Below are 20,072 nucleotides of genomic sequence, written 5' to 3' on the forward strand. Positions count from 1 at the left end.
CCTTCCCCACAGAGCCTGGCACACTGTAGGCGTTTAATAAATGTTTGTCAAATAATACGTAAAAACATTGCCCTTTCTGCAGGAATCGCCCATAGCTGGTTGAAGAGCTGGGGGAAAGGAAAGAAAGAAAGGGAAAGCACGTGATTTCTTTTGCAGCATTCGGGGAGTTGGTGGGAAGGTACTTGGTGCTCAGGGGTGTGGAGAACTGTGCTTGATCTTTTGTCTAAACCCCTCTGGGATTTGGGATTTGCTCAGCGGGCAGTGGCGGGGATGGGGACGAGCCAGAGTGATCTGCAGGGAGAGAGCCTGGAGCAGCATGCCTGGAGAGGGTGGAATCTATTCTTCTAAACCTCCTCACACCAGCCACTTTGCCTTTCCGGAGGCATCTCTGAGGATGGGCCTGTTTTAAAGACTAGAGCTGACATCATCACATTTTAAAAGAACCGAGCATAATTGAATTGCTGATACAAGTGGGTACTTGCACCAGGCCCGGGTCACCCACATCTCTATGGAAACACATGTTTGCTTGAAAGCCCAGCAATCAGAAGCAGAGCCTTCCAGGAGCCAGCATCGGGGCACTTTTAGAAAAAGGCATTTATGTATATTCTCAAGCCATCAGAGACCTATGCAATGAAATAATTTCAAATTAAATAGAAAAATCATGCTGTAGATGAATGCTAATAGAGCCTGCCGTGTGCCTTCCTGCTGTGCTCGCAGTGTTGGAGATCTGCTGCCTTTAGTCTAGCTGTCCTTTGCTCTTTTGCTCCCATTTGCATTCTGCTGCTGTGGGGAGGTGGTTTGGCACTTCATGCAAAAATGGTTAATCTTCATTCATACGAATTTGCCAGTACTAAAATGGAAAATTCAAAGCTGGGCCTGCCACAAAGTGTGCGTTGTGCTCTTCTTTGCCGTCTCTGTGTGTGCAGCGTATACAAGGGTGCCCAATCTGGATGACTCTGCCTCCCCCACGAGCGCTCAGGCTGTTCAGTGAAGACGGTCTCCCACACAGGTCTGAAACTGGCGTCAGCATCTCATGCCCTCGCTGTGCTCCAGCCATGTTCCAAGTGATCAGGAGCCTTTATCTGCTGCTGGAAGCAGGCCTTTTCAAATCGATATTGACTGTTAATGACCTGTTTAAATAAAACATTCCATTTTCTTTCTTCCCCCCACAAAGAACTTAGTAGGCAGCGACATTTCTAAACTAAAGGCTAACCTTGCTTTTCAAAAGAGGCAGATCCAGGGCCTTTAAATGTGAAATTTTTTTCTGACATTTGCCCTTAAAATGCTTTTCAGTGAAGTTGCCCTAACAGTGGATTTAAAGTGCATTGAAGTGTCTTTGAATAAAAATTGCAACCTTGGGATTTTTTATCCCTCCAAATTAAACAAAAAAGTCTAGGTAAGTATCTTCATATGAAATTCCTATTTCGGTTGGCATTCTCTGTTTCATTGTTTATGTGTCCTCATTCCTAATAATTAAAGCAACTTTCCTCTAAGGAACCAGGCACTGCACAAGAACTTTGATTAAACTGTGGGAATTAATCCACAGAAGAAAGAGCTAAAGCACAGGGAATATAAGAGACCTCAAGATAAGGAGCTGCAAAGGGTTGAGGGAGGTAAAGGATAAACTGAGGCATATTAAAAATTTTCAGAGTTTATTTGAGGAAAAATCGATTCGAATCAGGCAGCATCCAATCTAGCAGATAGAAGGGGGCTGCGAGGAGCTGTACAAATGAAAGGCTTTCATAGGCGGAAGGGAGTGGGAACAAGGAAGTTACACTGGCAAAAAAGCGGGTTGGTTATTGCAAGGTTACTCTCCTTTAGAGGTTGGCGGGGGTCAGTCTGGCAGATTACCCAACTAGTGCTGACCAGGCGATTCCTGACTGACTGGTTTAAGATTCCATTTCTGGGAGAGCTGAGACTGCAATTAAGTCTCAGTTTGGTGGTGTGCGGCTTAGCATACATGACTCCATTTTGGGCCTGTTGTCTTGCTTTTAACAAGGGAAAAGGAGGAGGGTGCAAAACAGAAGAGACATTAGGCAATGGAAAAGTGAAGCAACAGAAAGCCTACATAATGTGAAATTTAGGCAAAGTCTCAGTTTTCCAGAAGAAACACTGTATCCCTCTTCACCTGGCATGCAAGTACCCCTGACTGGGCTGAGGGGACTGGACAGTTAGTCCTTGACCAGTTTAAAGGTGATCTTTGCAGAGAGATAGCCTAGTACATCAGAGACAGCACCCATGCCTTTCATTTTTTTAAGGTGAATTTTCAGCTTTCTGCTACCTTAGCTGCTGAGTGCTCCTGTCACTCCCAGGGTTCTTAGACACTTGTAATACCTGAAAGCTGCAAAGGACACAGAGTCATGTACTCTGAAGGGTGGAGACTATGCACTACAAAATATGACTGCAGGAGTTCAGAACATGCAACCCAACATATGGCACTCTGGCATATTGATTATTGTGAGCTGTAGGCACTGGGAAAACAGCAAATGCGGGGAGAGCTTTCTCTGACCTCCCTCATCTACCTAAAGATACATCCTCCAAAAGAAACTCACTTGTCCTGAATCCCCTCCCCGGGAGTTTCATCAACCACGGAAGATTGACTCTCGTCACAGAAGAGGAGACTAGAAGTCGACACCACACCCAGACACACTTTGTCACAAACTATCATTCTTCCCATCTCTTCTTCTAAGGACCCACTCATCTTTCCTAAAAATCGTTTACTCTCTTCTAAGAGGCCTACGTCTCCCCTCCACTTTCCTTATTAAGATGGTATTTAATCCTGAATTCTAAGCCACCTCGGGAGTTCTTCATTGTTCCCTGGGTCTCTCCCATGTATACTTGAGTTATGTGTGTTAATCAAATTCTGTTTGTTTTTCTCTTGATAACCTGTCTTATTACAAGGGTCTCAGCTACCCTTTAGAAGGGTAGAGGGAACGTTATTTTTCCTTCCTTACAACTTCAACCTCTTATTCTGCAGCTGGAGACCTGAGGTCCTCATGCTGTACTGTGACAATCTAGAACCTTTACCCAGATGTCCCATCAGGATTAATGGTGCCCCATATAGGGGTATAGATGGGTGCAGCCTCTGCTGCTTCCCTATCAAAACTTACCTGTCCTGTTTCCCACTCTCGCAGAGCACTGCTCTCTGCTAAGGGCCAATTGGTGGCAGTAGAGAATGAAATAAATTGATCTGTGGTTTGCACCTTCTTCCAGAAGTAATAGCAAGCTGTAAGCTGAGTAAAAACGTAGATGTCTCTTAAGAAGGTCACACAGGTGAGGAGTTGGACTCTGGGAGACTGCGGATGCTCTGTTTAGACTGAGAGGCTATTTGCTGCTTCCTCCAATCACATCACATACTGACTTCCTACCCACAAGACCCATCCTGGCCCCTCCTCTCTGGGGCAGTCAGGAGAAAAAGTCTCAGGACCTACGAGATCACACACTGTCTAGGCTGCACCCAAGTCAGACACACAGACACTGGAATTACTTTCATTTAGAAAGAAGCAGCAGTTTGCGTGAGGCCCTGGAAGGCCATGGAGCCCCCGGGCAGCATTGTAGAGCCCAAGAAAGAGTTGGTTGGCCAAGGGCCGGCTGAACGCAGCTTTGACGCTCACCGGAGGTGGGAAGCCGCAGGAAGAGAGCCGCCTCTTTCTGACCGGCTCATTGCTGCCCGCTCCTGTGGGTCTAGTGGTTTTGCTCCCCAGTTGTGTGCCCTGCACGTGCACAGGCCTGCGTCACTGCCTGCCCAGCTTGAGAAGCGGTGCCTGGGATGGGTTTTGTTCTCCTTGCGGAGTTCTCACTGCGCTTCATGGACACTGAGCCCCAGAACTTCAGGAAGCCAGTTTTGAGGTGCTGTAAGCACAGTGGCTGTGGGCTCCAGAGTCAGGCGGCCTGGGTTTGAGTCCTGGCCCTGCTGCTTACTGAATCTCTGTGCCTCGGCTTTCACATCTATAAGGTGGAGATAATCATCGTTGCCACTATATAGGGGTGTAAGGGTTAGATGAAAACATGTGTCAAGCACTTAGCAGAGTGCCTGGCACATTATAAGTGCCCTGTAAGTGTGCTAATTATTCTTAATAATATGTTGGTGAAAAGACCATTCCTGAACAATGTAATTTGTAGGAAACGGACCCTGCATTTATCTCTCTAGACTTCTATGAGAATCTATTTGTTGTGTCTAGTGATTGGGATCAAGGAAGAGGCCCTTTCTTAATATTCCCCGGATGGAGACTCTGGAGTAGTGGTTCTCAGAGTTTAGTCTGTGCGCATCTGAATGCCCTGGAAGCTAGTAAAACACTGATTGCTGGCTCCACCCGGAGAGCTTCCGGTCTGCCGCTCCACCGTGTCTGGGTAGGGCAGAGAGGGTGCATTTCTAGCAAGCTCCCAGCAGATGCAGATGCCGCTCACCCGGGAATCATGCTTTAAGAACCACTACTCTAGGACAGCACTTTCCAACAGAGTATAATCTACGCCACACGGACAACTTGAATCTTCTAGTAGTCACATTAACAAGTAAAAAGAAATGGGTGGAATTAATTTTAATGTTATATTTTACTTGACCCAGTATGTCAGATATTATCATTTCAACACATAGTTGATATAAAAAATATTGAGACAGTTTACATTCCTTTTTTGTACTAAGTCTTTGAAGTTCCAGGTTATATTTTACACGCCCGGCACATTCCAATTCAGATTTGGCTTTGCATGAAAATGACCTGGGGAGTTGTTTTTTTCAGGCCTCAACCCCCCATACCAACTGGCATGGGACCCCAGAAATCTCTGTTTCTAAAAGCTCCCAGGTTGATTCTGGTGATTAGCCAGAAAGTCAAGTTGATCCCCAGCTTCTACCAACTCGCTCATTTTCCCTCGCTACGCCTGATTGTCAGGACGTTTGGCACTTATTTGTCCCCTTCAGCTACATTATGATCATTTATGAAATACTCTATTAACAGCCCCAGTTATGCAGTATGATTTTTATGTTTTTATAAATCATAGGAGAACTTTGCATAAATGATCTTGAAAAATGTGTTAAAATCATTACTTTCAATTTTTTCTTATGTATTTCCTCTGGTTCCCTAAATCTAATTCAAGAAAAGTGATGTAATCTCTGTGATTGCAACACTTGAGAACAGGAAAGTGAATCTAAGAGCAGTAAGAGGTCTCAGAGAAGCGAAAGTGAAACTTGATTACTGCTGACACAATAAAACGAGGGAAAGCAGAGATAGGGAAGCCAGAAGGTACTTGGGCATTTCAAGACATTGTTTTAACTTTTTATGTTTTATATGATTGCACAGGAAATATAAATAAATATATCTAATTTTTAAACTCAAAGTTTGGTAGTTGACCATATTGTCATATAAGTTAAACTTCACTGAATTGTATTAGAAATGCTGAAACAAACATATTTGTCAGAATTTGTGCTATTCAGGTTTATTTTTCATAAAGGATATTTATCTTTGTTATAAACTAATAGATTTCCTGACTGGCATTAATGCATATTAAGTAAGATCTTTGCATAATGAGTAGTTCAGTTTAATATAACTTTGCACATGAAGTGATTGCTGGTAACCATATTTTTGGTTTATTAATTTTACACTGGAGAAGTATATAGATGATATATTGGTGGTAAATGATGAAATCTTTTTCTTTGGGATTGATACCTTTTCCTCATAAGTTTTTGACTATGGACTATATATATCTAGAATGAAGTGAGAGATTAATCTGTTATTTCATAAGTAAAATTTCAGTCAGCAATTTTCTAGATCTTTATTTTTCTCTAGGATATATATAAAACTTAGGTGATGTCTATGTATGTTTGTATGTTATTACTGAAAGCTAAAGTACAATTTTAAGGAAAAAAATTTCAAACAATACCTAAGCTATTGAAATGTTGTGTCAACATCGGGACTTGTATTTCTGGTTATCTTAATTTTATATTGGTTATTTGATATACATGGAACATTTATCCATGGATTGGAATAGTTAGGCCTCAGTAGTTGATCGGTTCCAAGAACAGTCTTAAGTGATCATAGGAATTAGAAACCAGACTCTTTCCCAAGAAGTCAGAGATCCCCGTACCTTGTGGACTTAAGGCTCTGGGGATCAGGCTGTGTTAGGATATGGGCAGCAGCCGTGTCCAGTAGTGATACACCACCAAGGGTGGTGACCAAGCATGATGTGAGGGAAATAGGAGGTCTGCTGGCCCCAGACATCTGGCACTCACTCACAGCATTGAAGGCTCTCAGGTTAACCCAGGGGTCTGCAACGATGAGGGCTGGGCTTTCAAGTTGCTGAACTCTGGGCCTGTTACTTGGGAGAGAGTGACAATATGTCTCCTTGAGGAAAAGTTCCTTAACTATCTAAATTAAACAATTAACATTCAGATTAAGTTGATTAGATTGTCCAGATATAGTTCGTAGCAGAAAAATCCCAAAAGAATAGGAGCACAACACAGTTTCCTTTTCATGAATGTTTTATATGATTGCTCAGGCATCAGGGAGTCAGCTCAGGAAAGGTAATGACCACGTGACAGCATGCTGGTGTAAGGGGTGCTTCTGAGTATTCTGGAGGGAGTAGTGAGTAGTGCCAAACCGGGGTGTGGACACTCAGCGAGGACCTGCAGGTGCACCGATGATCACCCTCACCTGTTCCACAGTTCCCCTAGAGTTTGTCCTTATCAATAGAACCCAATTTGAGTATCTAGCCACCTAAACTCTTAATTCTTTAAGGCAAAGCAAATTTATGTTCTGTTTAGATTAAAATCCTTCATCTAGTTTCCACAACTGGAGCTGGAGCTGATTTCCCAATCTCTCTGTTATACACCAGCCAGCAGACAGCCTCGATGTGGAGAGGGCATTGGAATCCGCCCGGAAGGTAGACCTGTAGAGGCAGCCCTCCACATAGGAAAAAGAAAAATTTAAGAGAATAAAATGGGCAAAGAACAGCTCTCTACAGTTATTTCTATCTTATCTTCCCATCTGAAAAACCTGTAATAGCCCCATTCTGCCTTCATAGCCAGCATTTTCCTTCCACAAAAAAATAATGTTGTAATTAATCTTACTGGCATCACTACCAAAGAAGAGTCTTCCTTGACTTAGACTTTGAGGTCAAAGAGAAAGGGAATTGCCATGAATTTTGTCCTATGAATATAGCTCACCATTCAGTGCTGCCACTTCCTCAGATCTCAGAAATTTTCCATCCTCAATGCAGTTCCTCCCTGATTGCTCTGTGGATTATAACTCTCCAGCTTTAGAAAATGCTGCGCACCAAAATCCTAGACATCAAAGCAAAACAAACAAAAAAACTTTTTCTATCAGATTTCACACATCTATAATGGCAAGATTAGATGTGTCCAGAAGATTTAGCCAGTCTAGTCTAATGAAGGTTATTGTAGCTCACAGGTCCATCCTAACAAATAGCACCAAATCTAGCTGGTACCTTCCATCCTTCATAGGTCCGTAGGTGGACCCTGTATCTCCCTCCCCCATCCTCGTTCTCACACACATACATATACCATCACATGCAGAAAAATCCGTGTATAGACAGTGTTTGTTTACATAATGCCAAAACTTCCATTTGAATAAGAAAATCAACCATCCAAGTGTCTTCAAATATCATGATTGTAGACCATCTTGCAGGTGTTGTGATGACTGATCAAAGGTTTCACTTTTCATCTATGGCTTGTAAACAGAAACGGCTGATTGTATGTCCTTGTACCTCACATACCCATCTCTTTTCTCTGTTATAGATATGTAATCAGAGAATAATCCTGTTGTCTTTTCCTAGTAACTCTCAGGAACAGGAATAAATGAGAATGAGATTCAGATATTATTTGCCAGCTAATATTATTTACTCTCTCCCGTCTCCCAGGTCAAAGGATCTGGAATTTACCATTTGGAAGAGTTATTTAAGTGGGAGGTGTCTTCAGTGGGAGGGGCACTCTTTGCAGAGCATGTAGGATGGAGCTGTCTCACTGGGGATCCAGTATGCATTGTCGCTCCTGCTAGCGTGCCCAAATGCATGTGTCAGCAGCAGTATCATTTGGAAACTTATGAAAATAAACTCTTACTGTTTCTGCTATTTGGTAATCTGTAATAATGTGTTTATGTGGGTTCCTGTTGGAGTGGTGATGGAGTTAAGATACATATTGCCACGCTTTCATCCTAAAATCAACAAAAGGTAATGGATCTGAATTTATGAGCTAGGTTTAAAAGAAAATGGTGGGGAGAAATCAGAGAATTTTTGCAAGTTATCCTTAAAATGCATCAACTCTAGATACATTCTTTGTAGCAAAAGTCAAAAAGAATACAAGAAAGAGTTGCAGTGGTTGTTGATTGACAAAAAGTGTTAAACATGTAAATAGGTTGTATATTGATATCTTGGCCTGTCTAGGTACTAATTTCTGAACCAATCTGTTTACTCATTTTAAGTCATTTATGCTCTATTTCAAAAACAGATTGAAACTATTAAAGACTTAAGATCTATCTTCCATAATAATGGTGAAAGATTGAGACCAGATGAGAAGAAAGAAAATACCACAGCTTGGTGTTAAGAATAGAGATTTCAGAATGGGCCACTTCACAAAGAAGATTGGACAATAAAGGCAGGAAACCTAAAGAATTTAGAGAAACAGAAGTGTTATGGACAGCTTTAAGGGTCCATTTGAAACTGGAGATATGAATTTGTGGTCACTAAAAATAAGCTGAAGGTATATATGTATAGATCCAGAAGGATGTTCATGAAAATTTGGTGAGTGAAAAAGCAGGTGTTAAAACTGTTATGTATAATGTTTCTGACATTTAAATCTGGAACCATTTCTCCTGTTTCTTCCTGGAGTGCCTGGTGTGGTTACATCCATGCAGGAAATACTCAACAAACGTTTCTTATATTAACTAGAGGCTGATAAAAGCTTTGGGACAGTAAGGGTTGTGAGGACAAGGCGTGGTTGAAATAGGTACACTTTTCCTCCTCTCATTGTTTTGGACCACCTTTCTTTCAGATAAGAAGAAGAAACACAGTTTGGTGCATACCCATCTGTCTTTGCTGTTTTTCTTGTCAATACAATATGAATAAAAGATTTGACATTGTCTTCTAGAGTTCTCGTAACATGCTTTTTGAATGTATCTAAGATAGGTGCTTAGCTTGAAAGTATTTTTACATTTTAAAATAGTATTTATGATTATGGCTGAATGAAATTGTTTACTGTGTTGGAAGAGAACATAAAAATAACACATTGAGAAATCAATTTTAAAACTTTAAAGTTAATGTTTTTTCCCCCTTCTTTATAGGGCTTATTCCACTAGAAGCAAGATGGCTGAACTCAATCCTCATGTAAATATCAAGGAAAAGGTAAGATAAATTTATATGTTGGCTTGCTGAAACTCCAAACTGGAGAATATAATACCTAGCTAGTAAAAACTCGATTACAATGGAAGAAAGAAGTGGTTTGGGGGGATACATAGTAAGTTTGCCATCCTAGAAAACCATTTCACAGAAAGAATCATAAGTAGCCTTCACTGAATGTGTGTTAAGCATATTACATTCATTTTCTCATTTAATCTTGACCATAATCCCAAGAAGTTCATATTATTCTTATTCTCATTTTACAGAGAAGAGAATTGAAACACAGAGAAGTTAAGTAATTTGCCTAAATTCACATAGCTAGTAAGCAACAGAGACAGGATTTGAACCCAGGCAGTGCCATTCCACAGTTCATACTCTTTACCTCCATGCTGGGTTACATCTGAAAGCTAGGGTATTATGCTGTGTCTCCAGAAATGGCCTTGTACAGAAAGGGGGCCTCATATACACTTTTGGGTAGAGATACCCAAAGCCTCACCTAATGGTCTTGCTGAGTAGCCTTTAAAGTTTCTTTTGACACTGAGTGTTTGTGACTGAAAATCCCCCTCCTCTTCCTTTGTTGGAGGCTGATTACATTTCAGAGCCCTTCCACATCTTATCCTCCTCTGTGAAGTTTCCTCCACTTGGGGTCAGTCCCTCACTTGCCATGTGTGCTGCCTGCACTGTTAGCTCCTAGAGATCATAAACCATAGACCACATGAGACCGTGGAGATATTTGTCCAGCCCCTTCACCTGGTGCCCAGGGAACTGAGGCCCTAGAGGAGATCTGTCCGTGATTGTACAACAGAGTGGAAGAGCCTAGACTGGAGCTCTCTCCACCTTCCTCAGGGGCACCTCCTGCCTCCACTGGACAGTAAACGATTTGAGGGCAGCCATTTGTCTCTCATCTCTTTGCATCCCCACCGCACCTAAAGTACAGAGTGAAGAAACATTTGTGGAGTCCTTACTATTTTTCTTTCATTCAGCAAAGATATATTGGACTCCTACCTTGTGCCAAACACTATTCTAGATGCTGGGAACATGGCACTGAATGTGTAGATGAGGTTCCTTTTCCCAGGAGACCCACTTTTTAGGGCAGGTAAACACAAGAACATAAATGAACACAGTCATTACAGATAGTGGTAACCACCATGAGGAAATGACAGCAGGGCAGCAGGGAGTGGTGGCTACTGTAGGTGGGGTTGGTCAGGGCAGCCCTCTTGGAGGAGGTGATAGTTGAGCTGAGATAAAGACAGTAGGAGAAAAACACCTTGCAAAGATCTGAGGGCAGAGCATTCCAGATAGAAAAGCAAAAGCAGATGCCTGAGGTAGACTAAGTTGAGTGTATTTGAAGAGCAAGTGGTCAGTGTGGCCAGAGCACGGCAGACACAGGGATGGTGATGGGAGATGAGATCAGGAGCCAGTGTTGGTGGAATATTGGCTCTTCACTTGTGTTCCTGGACCTCCAAGGGATCCATGGGTGGAATCCAGGGTTTCACGAACGTGGATGGGAAAAAATACATTTTCATTTTCACTAATATCTAAATGAAATGTAGCATTTCCTTCAATCATGAATGTAGGCAAAGGAAAAAACCACTCACAGTAGTAGCAGGAGTCCCTGTGACTTTTACAACTAGAGATGACAGATGTCTTCATATCATGTTACGTTTGTTACAGATCCTGACTATGGTTTGTTCATCACTACTTAAAATTACTGTGGTTATAGAACCTGCCACTATATTCTGTTATTTGATGCTGATAGAGAAGCATGTGTATTACTATAGCAAAAATTTGTTTTTTCAATAATATTTCAACTTTATTTCAATATAAGTGGTTTCCTTTGTAATCGTATGTATCTTATTTCATGAATTTTAAAATATTATTCTGAGAAGGACCCCGTGGGCTTCACCAGGCTGCCAAATGGGGTCTGGGCCCTGAAAGGTGTAGAAGCTGAGGTGGAGCCATGTAGGGCGTTGTTCAAAGGGTGTGAGTAAGCTGTGGAAAGGTTTGAAGCAGGAGCATGACTTGGTGTGATTTTGTTTTAAAGGCTCACCCTGCCTTTGTCAGCTACGGTGCTAGATATCTTATAAATCTTCATATTAAGTAACTTTCCTGTTTGATGAGGATATGGAGGCTTGAGGTCAAGTGACTTGGTCAAAGTCAGACTCTCAGGAAACGTGGAGAAGCAGGGATTCACACTTGGCTGTGTCTGGTTCTAAAGCCTGTGCTCTTGCTATTACATGACTGCTTCCCAGAGTTTTCCACCAAAATACCCCCAGGGCACAGAAGAACAAACTTGTCACCCCACATCTCTGGGGACATGGTCAAAACCAAATTCCACCAACATACAATTTCTTTGGAGTCTTATGTGTTATCTTAAAAATTGGTGCAACTGTGTTATCCATTTTATTCTATAATATGTTACATATATTATTTTAATACAAAACTGTTTTCACTTATAGACCATTGAGCAAACAATAGCAGAAGGGTGTGCTCCTTTTATATCATGGCTTCATATTCCCCCTGACTCACAGTCATGTACTCAGGTGAGAATGTGAGTTCCCCAGTTTAAGAAGCTGGGTCTGGGACCACAGTGCTGACCAGAGATTGGCCCCTTTCCAAATGTCTGTTGATGGATGGATTGAACAGCTCCTAAAGTTGAGCTGTGAGAAGGAAAAACACTTAAAGAATCAGTCATGGCAATTGATCCCTGCAAAGCACGGCTATTGGGCCAATGAGGTAGGCTCAGCAGTCAATGATAGAGTGTCTTATTCAAAACATAGGTGGCATTCAGCCAGTAAGGGGAAGGAAGCTGATCTGTCAGCACACAGACCACAGAGGCTCAATGTGAACGCTCCATGCATTGGCGCAGGCGCCACATTCATCCACTTGTCATGATCAGTGTCACATACGCATATGAAGATTAACAGTAGATGAGGTTTTTACCATCACACTTCAGTAACTTATCAAGATGTTGGCATTATTTTGAAAGAGGGTGATGTTTAAGTTGTAAATATTATCAATCCACGTGACAAAGAAAGTAGAGCTCCTCTAAATCAATTAGTAAATTCCATCTTCCTATGTCAAAAGGTTAATAGATTTCTCAACTCAATAAAATAAATCATAATAAACTGAAAATTCTTATCATTTGTAATTTTACACTGATTTATTTTAGTACATTTATTTCCTTTAGTTATTAGCTTTTATGGCCTTTTTGTGATTAGTTTGTTTCTCAGTCTGTCACACAGCAATGACATTTTAGTTCTGAAAATTAAGAATACTAACAACTGTTATATCTTAAATTATACATGATAAGCTTTTAGAGATCTGAGAACAGATCTGTGTCGTGTTCTTAGTCAATATCTAGTCAAGCACTGTGGGAAATTAAATACCTAATAAAAGTCTCGCGGTGAAATGAGCTCATCTGTTCTCTCTAACTTAAGGTCTCATATCTAAATAACTGAAATTTACAGTTGACTCTGTGACTTTTATTTTAAGACATCTTTATATTATTGGATTATAACTGCAAGGACTTAAATTGGAAATATTGTTGGAGTCAAATTTCAGTCTGGTTAGTGTGACATGCATCCTCCGTGAGATCTGATCCTCTCTACTTTGGCACCTTTATCTGTAGCCACTCTCTACACACCCCCTTCAACTTCAGCGCACCCCTCCTGACCTCGAATGTTTCTGCCTCCAGGCCTTTGCAAAGGCGGTTTCTTCTCTCTGGGACGTCCTCCTCAGGGCCCTGACCTCACTCACCTCCCTTTTAGGAGCCCTTTCAGATATCTCCTTCCTCCTCCTTCCTTGCCCCACCTGAATGATCTGCCCCTCCTCTTTTCTTCTTTGAGCTTCCTGGGGTTCCCTGCCTTCTTACAGCCATTATTCCTAGTACTGTGATTGTTAGCTATCTGTCTCCCCACGCGAGGCTGTGTGCTCCTGGAATGCAGGGACTGGGCCTTTCTCATCTTCATCTTCTTGGGTTTGACCCCTAGTTGACCCCCAGTTAGAGTTAGATGGTGAATGGATAATGAATGATGAACATGTCTGCTTGAATAGTTATGGTCTTTAGAGACAATATATTTCCCATTCACAATATTTTGCAAAATCTCAAGCCTTCTTGAAAACAGAAATGTAGGTTAATGGAAATGACACCTCATTTTAGTACTCTCTTTACTATTAAATAAAGCAAGTTTTAAATTGCTTCTAAAAACAGAAACTCAGGTTACTCAGGTTGACTACCTGTGGTTCTCGCAGCATCTTTATGAGGTGGTTATCAAACACAGGTGGTCTCAGGTAGGTTTCACAATAGCAAATGAGGTCTTTGGGTCAGTAAACAGTCATATCCTGTTGTACCAAAAAAAAGGAAGAAAAATATCCCCATATCTCACTTTGTTAAGGAAAAATAACAGAACAAAATCTTTAGGCTAATCAGGGATCTTATATTTAGGGCATACTCGCTTTTTACAGCTTTTTTCTAAATGACATATTTTTTAAGAAATTCAACACTGGAAACTCATAGGTAAGGATAGGGCTCAGTCGTGATTAATACGTTATTTCTCATGTGAAACACTAGGGTACCAAGCTAAATTGATTTATAAAATTTTAGATGTAACTCTCAACTGAATAAGAAAGGATTATTAGAACTGACAGACAAAATAAAATTTTTAGCAGGATATTTTCATGCATCATTATAGATCAGTTTAAGTGGAATACAATTGAGCAATACAATTTGATGATAGAAAGCAAAGGGGATCCTTGCTTTTAAAATGGGGTTACAAAATAATATTTGCTGAATGTCCAGTTACAGACTGATGACTACTTCCAGCGAGGAGTGATTCCTAAGGGAACCAAGTATGCTTGGGAAGTGATCTCCAACGAGGTAAAGTCATGGAAAGAGTATGGAGTTCGGAGACAGAGCAGAGATTATTAGCTCCCCAATTACTAGTGGAGCAGCCTGGAGCAAGTCACTTAAGTTTTCTAGGCCTCAGTTTGCTAATCTGCAGATTGGACGTGATAATAAAATCTACCTAACAAAGTCATCAAATACAGTAATCAGTGGGGAGCTGCTTTATGAGCTCTTAATCATGTACATCATAAAGGTTCTGGGAGAGCTCATCTGTTTAATTTACAATTAAAAATGGAAAAGGAGTTCCAGTGAATGTTTTTGTTTGGAACTCAAAATATAAATTCACATAGAACTGAGATTAGAAAGAAAACAAAATAAAAAGCCCAAGTGAAAAAAAGCACATAACTGGACTTGATTTTTTCAAACTTTTATAGCTCTTGCTGAGCCTCACAAAAAAATAAGTGAGACTAGAAAATATGATGGTATTGGAAATGAGGAATCGCTTAGTGTATAATGTCTTTGCTGAGCTGTGCCACTAACTGTGAATGGCTTTTAGAGCTGTGCAAGATACAGAGGTAAACTGGGTTGTAAACAGCAATCATCTAGAGTCGTTAAAATGAAGGAGGAGAGCTAGAAGGGAGGAGAAGAGCCTCTTGTCCACAGTGGAACAGAGAGGAATCACCTCAACATCTGTGCAGACGACAGAGATAGACTTTGTCCTAGAGTCTGTCCTCAACAGGTGGGCAGATGTCCCATTTTGTTATTAGTTTTCCCTGTAACTTTTTTTTTTTTTTTGGCGAGGAAGATCAGCCCTGAGCTAACATCCATGCCAATCCTCCTCTTTTTGCTGAGGAAGACCGGCCCTGAACTATAACATCTGTTGCCAATCCTCCTCCTTTTTTTCTCCCTTTTTCTCCCCAAAGCCCCAGTAGATAGTTGTATGTCATAGTTACACATCCTTCTAGTTGCTGTATGTGGGACGCCACCTCAGCATGGCGGGACAAGCCATGCGTCGGTGCGTGCCCGGGATCCGAACCCGGGCCGCTAGTAGCGGAGCACACACGCTTAACCGCTAAGCCACGGGCCAGCCGCTCCCTGTAACTGTCTTAATCTGTGTTTTACAAAGTACTAAAATATAGTTCAGGTGTGTATGTGGGGTGGAGTATTGTCTGAAAAACCCAAGCATTCGATTAAAGAAATGTTAGCAGGATCGGAGAAAGTACAGAAGAAACACATCATCCTGCGTCTTTAAAATATTAACTCTATTTAATAGAGAACTCATTTCATGGGATGTGGCACAAGTTTTAATGATATGCAGTTGTTTTTTTGTTTTTGTTTATTTTGAGAAGATTGGCCCTGAGCTAACATCTGTTGCCAATCTTTCCTCTTTGTCTTTTTTTCTCCCAAAGCCCCAGTATGTAGTTGTATATCCTAGTTTAGGTCCTTCTAGTTCTTCTGTATGGGACACCCCCTCAGCATGGCTTGATGAGCAGTGAGTAGGTCTGCGCCCGGGATCCAAACTGGCGAACCCCCCGCTGCCGAAGCGAAATGCGCCAACTTAACTGCTACGCCACCAGGCCAACCGCCTGCAGTTGTGTTTAAAGACCAAACCATGCAAGCTTTGGGGCAAATCTTAATTTTATAATTTTGTGAGAGTGTTTAAGTCAGTTTAGCCCAATCCTTGGATTCAAACAGCAAAAACACAAACCCCACACAGCTTTCAAGTTTCGCCATGGGCAGGTTCTTGTCATCTTTTTCTCATAGGAAAGGGTCATTAAATTTCCCTTTCAAAGAGAAGAGAAACACTGACAATAGTTACTGCCTAATGCTTAGGTACAGAACTGCTGTTATAGTTGCTTGGCAACCAGAGAGATTTGACAAGGAGTTGAAAGGAACTGAATGAATAAATGGAAATGTCAGCATCAGTTTCAGGGGATAAGAAGAAATTTACCATCGCAGGATTAGCATCACATTGCTTTCTCCAAGCTACATGGGCGGAATGCATGGTGTTTCTGTTCTGTTCCTCCTGCCACCTCCCCTTCCAGCCTTTCAGCATGGCCCCTTCTGCACTGTGGCTGAGAGGTATATAGAAGTCAGAAGTTTAGTGCTAAAAAATACAAGGGCACGTCAAAAATTAAAACCTTTGGCGGCAGGAAGAAAGTCACCTCTGTTGGCAATCCCTTGGAATTTATGGGTGCTCTACCAATAGTGTAGTTAATTCTCACAGTGATCCTTCATATTAAATTATCCAACTTTTACAGATAAAAACAATGACAAGGCTGCACTGGTTTTTTCTCTTATGACCTTGAACACTAAAAATCTGTCCAGATAGATTAGATAGATGGGTGGGTGGGTGGGTGGGTAGGTAGGTAGGTAGGTAGATAGATAGATAGATAGATTAAGCACTTAAGTATACTGCTTGTATTATTATTATTATTAAAATCACTTTTTCTCTCATTTAACTCATTTCCCTACAACTTGATTACAAGCTCCTTATGAGCACAAATGGACTTTTAATTTATTTGTGTATTCAATAGCTCCTATAATAGTAATATCGTAGACTTTATGCCCCCCAAATATTTGTTAATTAATCAATATTTAGCTAAATAATTGAGCCAAGATTCTATAATGGTGATTCTCAGCTATTAGGAAGAAGGGAGAAGGAAGTGGAACATGAGTGGGGCGAGCGTTAGAATGTCAGTGGGGAAGACAGGAGTAATTAGAAAAAGCATATTTGTGTTCATTTGAGTCCTCCAAGAAGGGATTAGATGAGCACGATTTCGTGGGGATAGGAGGCGGGGGAAGGGGAGAGAGTACTTGTGAAAGAGAAAGGAGAGGAAGCGTGAGCAGGCAGGGAGAGTCTGCAGACTTCCCTGCAGACTCTGCTTTCCCAGAAAAGAAAGGAGAGGGAGACCTGTATAGGCAGAGTCTCAAGGTGCAGCACAGTTCTAACAGTTTTCACAGGCTGACGAGGAGTCCTGTGGCCAAAGCTGCCACTGGGGTCTCCCGCATCCCTCAGAAATGAGCTTTCACTAGGACCCTGCCACCTCCGTCACTGACTGAGAGCATCCTGAGGGGAGTGTGGCTCAGGTGCCAGTGTGCTCATGGACCCACAGGGGTGGCAGCTGGGCTGTTAGTCACTCTGCTTCCCGCAGAGGGAGATTTCCCGGGCCACTACAATGTTCGAGAGTATAAGAAAATTTTATATTTAAAAAAGAGATTGAAATACCTATTTTAGAATTCAATCATATAAAAGCATGAGATTTATATGTTTATTGGAAAGAACTAATAAAAAGTTTGAGAACTGTTCTAAAGTAGTAAATTAAAATGCAAACTCTAGGATTTCCCTTCCGTTGGCAGGTGAGCTATACTGCCACTAGTATAGAGAGTCTTCTTAACTAGAGCAAATGATGATTTAGTAGTCTTATTTTCTATTAAAAGTATCTATTTATGTCCACGTTTAGGGAAACAAAGGGATACGTTAATTCTACTGAAAAACTGTGTGTTCTTCGGCACATTGTGTAACCTCTCTGGGCTTCAGTTTCCTTATCTGCCAAATAGGGAATTCATGTGGAGGATCTCTCCAAAACCCTTTCGAGCTCTAACATTGGGTGACTCTGTGGTCTTTCCTACCTCATAAGCACTGTACAAGACCCAAAAAGGGGTTGTGCCACGGATCAGAGAACCTGGGGGCGGCCTCAGTCCTGATAGAAGTTGGCTGCCTCCGTTTGAATGTGTACATTACCGCTCTGTACTCAGCTTCTTGTAAAATAAAGGAATTTGATTAAACCGTCTCTAGGGTCCGTTATGGTTTGCTGGTACGGCATTTCTGTTGCCACCTTGTCTTTGGGTCCTTCAGAACTGCAGTTCTCAATCCTTGAAGATAATTATCAATAAAAGTGTATTGAAATGATGATTGGGGGATCAATTACATGTTAATATTTTTGTTTCTTCCTTTAAAATTATGGTAAAAGATTTTTCATGAGACCTGCTCTCCTTAAGCAGTACAGTATTGTTAACTCTAGACATGATGTTGTACAGCAGGTCGTAGAACTTACTCACTCACCTTGCACAACGGAGACTCGATACCCATTGAATAGCAGCTCCCCGTTTTATTTTCCCCTTGCCCCTGGCAGCCACCATTCTACTCTCTGCTTCTATGAGTCTGGCTATTTTAGGTACCTCATCTAAGTGGAGTCATGCGGTATTCATCCTGTGACTGGCTTATTTCATTTAGCATAATGTCCTCAAGATTCATCCATGTTGTTGCATGTGACAAGATTTTCTTCTTTTTTTAAGGCTGAAGAATATTCCATTGTATGTATGTACCACATCTTCTTTATCCACACATCCGTCAATGGATATTTGTTAATTTTTTTTATTGGCTCAAACTGTAATTTTAGTTATTCAACTAAGGCTGAATGCACAAACTAGTTTTAATTCTTTTTACTGCCATTAAAGTAAAAGCAAACAAACTCATAAAATCATTGGGAAAACAAGATGATATCAGTAGGACGATAATTTTTATGAACATTTAAACCAGCATGCTTTTTTAAATTGGTCAAACTGTTAGAATAAAACATAGTATGGAGGGGGACAAATACACTTCCCCAGAGAAAGCATATTCCTGGTGTCCACGGTGTTTAGACCATCTCCTTCCTTCACGCCACAGCGAAGAAATACCCAAAGTTGATATAATGTAGCAATTAATGAACTCCTTTATTCTAGTATTGACTAAGGGGTAAATAACTCCTTTATTCTGGTATTGATTAAAGGGTAATAGTGACGTATACCTTTCTGGTACTCTTTATCTGAAAAGTTCTGTGAATTAGCAGGAAAAAAACCCACAGGGAGAGTAGATGTCAATAATCAGCTTTTTTCTCCCAAGTGGAGACCTTAAAGTCTGAAGAAAATGAGGAAAGATTTTTACTGAATATTCGAAGTTGGAAGCAGAAGATAAAAGTATCTTACTTTTCTGTTCTGATTAAAATACCAAAAACAAAATGGCTTGTAAAAATAACATTGCCTTTTTTGTCTTCACTAATAAATCCAATTATGGATTCCATCAGAGAAAGTAACCAGATAGACTATTTACCTAAGTCCTTGTACTGTGTGGCTGTATGTAACAGGCTGGCTGAAAACAGACTTCCGATGCACTCAGGATGGAGCCTGCCCTAAATTATGTGCAAGTCTAACTGGCAGTTCTGGGAAAATATGAGGAAGAATCCAGCACAGTTACAGAAAACACGCAGGTATACACTGAACACATGTAGCTAAATAGTGAAATGAACTGTGTGTGAAGCCCATTGCTCGTCTCAACGTAGATTAGAGGGGCAGCCTCTACCAATAGCAATCATTTGAGATTTCTGTATATACCTACTTCTCACCTCCAAGTGTCAGAGTCAACGTGAGAATTCTGCTGTGAAAAATTTACCTTGCACTAAATTAAAAGATTTAAGCTACTTTGGTTATCTGATTTTAATTTTACTGTTTCTTTAGATAGGAGAAAAGTCCATTTGAGTATCTCTTGCTTTACAAAAAATCATCAGGCTTATTTCCAGGAATATCAATTTTCATTTAGTATTATAACAACTGTTAAATTAATTTGCCTTTTTTTCCTCAAATGTTCAGTGACTTGACAAAATATAGACTCAGAACTGATGGAAAGAAATCTTGGTGGTGGTTGTTTTTAACCCTTGGAGGCAGATTGTATTCTCCAGTGATAACAGCAACGTCTCCCCATTACAAGGTGGGGTCTGTGCCCCTCCTCTTTAAACTGGGTAGGCTTTTGGAACTGGCTGACCAGGATAGGAGGAAGGAGGTGACACTATGTGACTTCCGAAGCCAGGTGTTTCAGCTTCTTCCTCCCTAGTTGGGACACTTG

At 41.1% G+C, this 20,072-nt stretch overlaps 1 protein-coding gene across 8 annotated transcripts in view; it reads left to right on the forward strand.

Moving 5' to 3' along the window:
* The window catches only part of SPATS2L (spermatogenesis associated serine rich 2 like), a 166,614-nt gene that overhangs the window by 66,811 nt on the left and 79,731 nt on the right, over positions 1-20,072 (forward strand). For all 8 annotated transcript variants that reach the window (XM_014784716.2, XM_087435556.1, XM_087435559.1 and 5 more), the window contains one exon: positions 9,288-9,348. In XM_014784716.2, coding sequence (XP_014640202.1) covers positions 9,310-9,348 — 39 coding nt within the window. In that variant the 5' untranslated portion in view covers positions 9,288-9,309. The remainder of the gene's footprint in view (positions 1-9,287; positions 9,349-20,072) is intronic.

The sequence above is a fragment of the Ceratotherium simum genome, chromosome 9, assembly GCF_057802395.1.
Source record: "Ceratotherium simum simum isolate JZ-2026a chromosome 9, ASM5780239v1, whole genome shotgun sequence".
NCBI classification, from domain to species: Eukaryota; Metazoa; Chordata; class Mammalia; order Perissodactyla; family Rhinocerotidae; genus Ceratotherium; species Ceratotherium simum.